This window comes from Pediculus humanus, genomic scaffold (assembly GCF_000006295.1).
Source record: "Pediculus humanus corporis 1103172107426 genomic scaffold, whole genome shotgun sequence".
Taxonomy (NCBI): Eukaryota; Metazoa; Arthropoda; class Insecta; order Psocodea; family Pediculidae; genus Pediculus; species Pediculus humanus.
In genome coordinates this window covers 250,838-253,556 of record NW_002987049.1, presented here as the reverse complement: position 1 = coordinate 253,556, position 2,719 = coordinate 250,838, and the positions used below count along the sequence as shown (strand labels likewise).

Here is a 2,719-nt window from a genome sequence, read left to right as displayed (position 1 = left end):
TTATATCGGAAGAATCCCGATAATTATCGTTTAAAGAAATAGATTGGCATCTTCCAGAATCGGAACCGTTGTTGTTGGATAAAGGAAGAAGAGAAGTGCTTCCGAGATATGGACAATCGATAGCAGAATTCGATTTAATATTGTGATCATCGTGATCTGTTCTCGATTTTGAATCTTTAATGAAAAAAAAATCTCATGTAAGTATTTTATTATAATTTTTTGTTTTTGTTTCAAATTTACCAACCGTCTGAACTATTTGACAGATCGCATTCATTATGTTTTTCAGATGTGATTGTGACTTCGCCGGTTGAAAATGCATTCGATGAAGGTTTCTTTGGTTTACGTTTTCTCGTTTGTATTCCATCTTTTCTCATAGCCAATGGACGATTAATTCCGTGCAATTTAAAATATAATCCGCAAGCATTGCATACCGGTTCACCTTCATTATTTCTTCTCCAAAGAGTTGTCGTTCTTGTACCACAATTCGTACAACAAAGTCCTAATCTTTTGGTCGCCGTCTAAAATTCAATTTATTTCTCTTTTATATTTTTATTACAGGTAATATTACATAAAAAAAAAAAAAATACAACAAACCATCCTTTTAGAAGGTTTGACCAACGGCCTGTTCATTCCGTTCATTTTATGGTATAATCCACAAGCATTGCATAGATAATGTCCTGTTCCATCTCTTCTCCAGAGAGGAGTCGAAATAGCTCCACAATTTACACACTCTCTTCCTTCTCCAAATTGAAAATCCAAACCACCATCTGAAAAATTTCAATTACTAATAATAATTCAAATAATTCTCTTGTAAATAATAGGTAAGTCTACGAAAAAAAAAAAAATTTTTTTTTCTTTTTTAACAATAATAATAATAAATAAAACTTGCCGTAGTGATTTGTTCTTTGATATTCTCCAGGATCAAATGTCCTCCAAGTGACAACATTTTGACCGTAAAAAGGACTAGCCAGACTGCTGGAATTCTGTTGTGCTACCAAATGACCAGAATTATTATAATTATCACTTCTGGGACTTTGTTGATGTGACCAACCATTTGGAGAAGGACCAAAATGTTCAGGTGTAACTTGAATTTTAACAAAAAATTATTAGTTTTTTTATAAAATTATTTTATTTAAAAAAAAAAATAATAATATTCACCAGAGGAATTAAACTGATGACTTATACCGCCTAAGATTCCTCTTGTTGAAGGTACAAAAACGGGATGTTGAGAACTCAAATAACCGGGATTTTCTTCTACGTATCCTCCGGTACTGGAATTTGGAAACATTTTTCACTTTTTCTGAGGTAAAAAAAAAAAAATAAAATAAAATAAAATAGAATTAATTTAAGATCGAATGCATTAATAATGATAATGAAAGATTTAAAAAAAGAAAAGAAAAAGAAAAATTTTTTTTTTTTTACTTTTTAGTTTATTAAAATTAAAGAAAAAATTTATTAAGATTAAACATTAAATTTTATTTAAAATAAAATTTTAGTAAAACCACCACGCCTTGGCCATCGTGTGGCATTTCTTCTTATCTAACTTCCGCAATCAATAAAAAAACTTTATCTTGTTTTTTTTTTTTTTGTTTTAGGGGGGTTCAAACCGTGAAAAAAAAAAAAATTTTTACATAACAACACTGTCACATGCTAAGTCTCTATATATATAATTTTGAAATAAAATTAAAAAGCCCCATCCCCGTATATTTGAACGAAAATTTAAAAAAAAAAAAAAAGATGAATGAAATCAAATTATTATTATTATTATTATTATTAATTTTATTATCGTTTGTAGATGAGAGCATCGAAATTGAAAATTGTCCGACGATAATAGTGATGATAATTGTGTGAAAAAAATGCCATCGTTAAAGCACACCACCGAAATCACCCCAAATATTATTTTATCAAATTAGGCAAAACGTTGAAAACCAGAAAAGGAGTTTTACACACACACACACACGATCAAGATGGAGCCTTTGGATGGAAATAAATTAAAATTATCTAAATATCATGAACGACGAATAATAAATAAATAAAATGATGAATGAGGATTAAATAAGTTTCTCCTAGTATCGAAAAATGTAAATAAAAAAAAAAAAAATGAATAATTTTCCCTACGGTAAGAAAAATTAAAGCGAGAAAAATATTTTTTTAATTTAAACTCTATTATTAATTTTTACAAAAATTCAAACTATTATTATTATTTTTTGTAATAAATAAAAAAGTAATAATAATAATAATAATAGTAAATTCTCGAAATCAAAATTTTTCGTTTAAATTAGTAAAAAAAAAGAACATGTCGCATTCTTTAAAATGATTTTTATTTATATATATATACATATTTTTTTTTTCCGACCACCCGACTTCTCACCACGCGAAAGTGACATAAAAGTTTAATAGAAATAATAATAATAACAATAAGGACAAAAGAAGAAATTACGCACCTGGATCGAAGAACAAGGAAAATATTAACTATGAATGGTGCGTTACATCCAAAAGCTGATGCGGATAGATTGTACGTCAGCAGGAAAGATGGAGGAAGAGGATTACGACAAATAGAAGCGGCATACCAGAATGCCATAATTGGAATGGGAAAATACATAGAATCTCATCAAGAGGACCCTATCTTAGCTCAAATTATACATACGGAAGAAAAAATTACAAAAAAAGGAGTACTGAAAAGAAGAAAACAAATCGTCAAAGAAAATAAAGAAAACGA

At 28.4% G+C, this 2,719-nt stretch overlaps 1 protein-coding gene across 1 annotated transcript; it reads right to left on the bottom strand.

Annotated features, from left to right (window-relative positions):
• Positions 1-236: 236 nt before the first annotated feature.
• Positions 237-1,288, bottom strand: Phum_PHUM076820 (transcription factor GATA-4, putative; the record flags this gene model as incomplete). The annotated part of the gene is made up of 4 exons (XM_002423615.1): positions 237-518; positions 595-767; positions 953-1,084; positions 1,180-1,288. 4 exons carry the CDS (start codon positions 1,286-1,288, stop codon positions 237-239), a joined length of 696 nt encoding a protein of 231 aa, XP_002423660.1.
• Between the last annotated feature and the right edge of the window lie 1,431 nt (positions 1,289-2,719).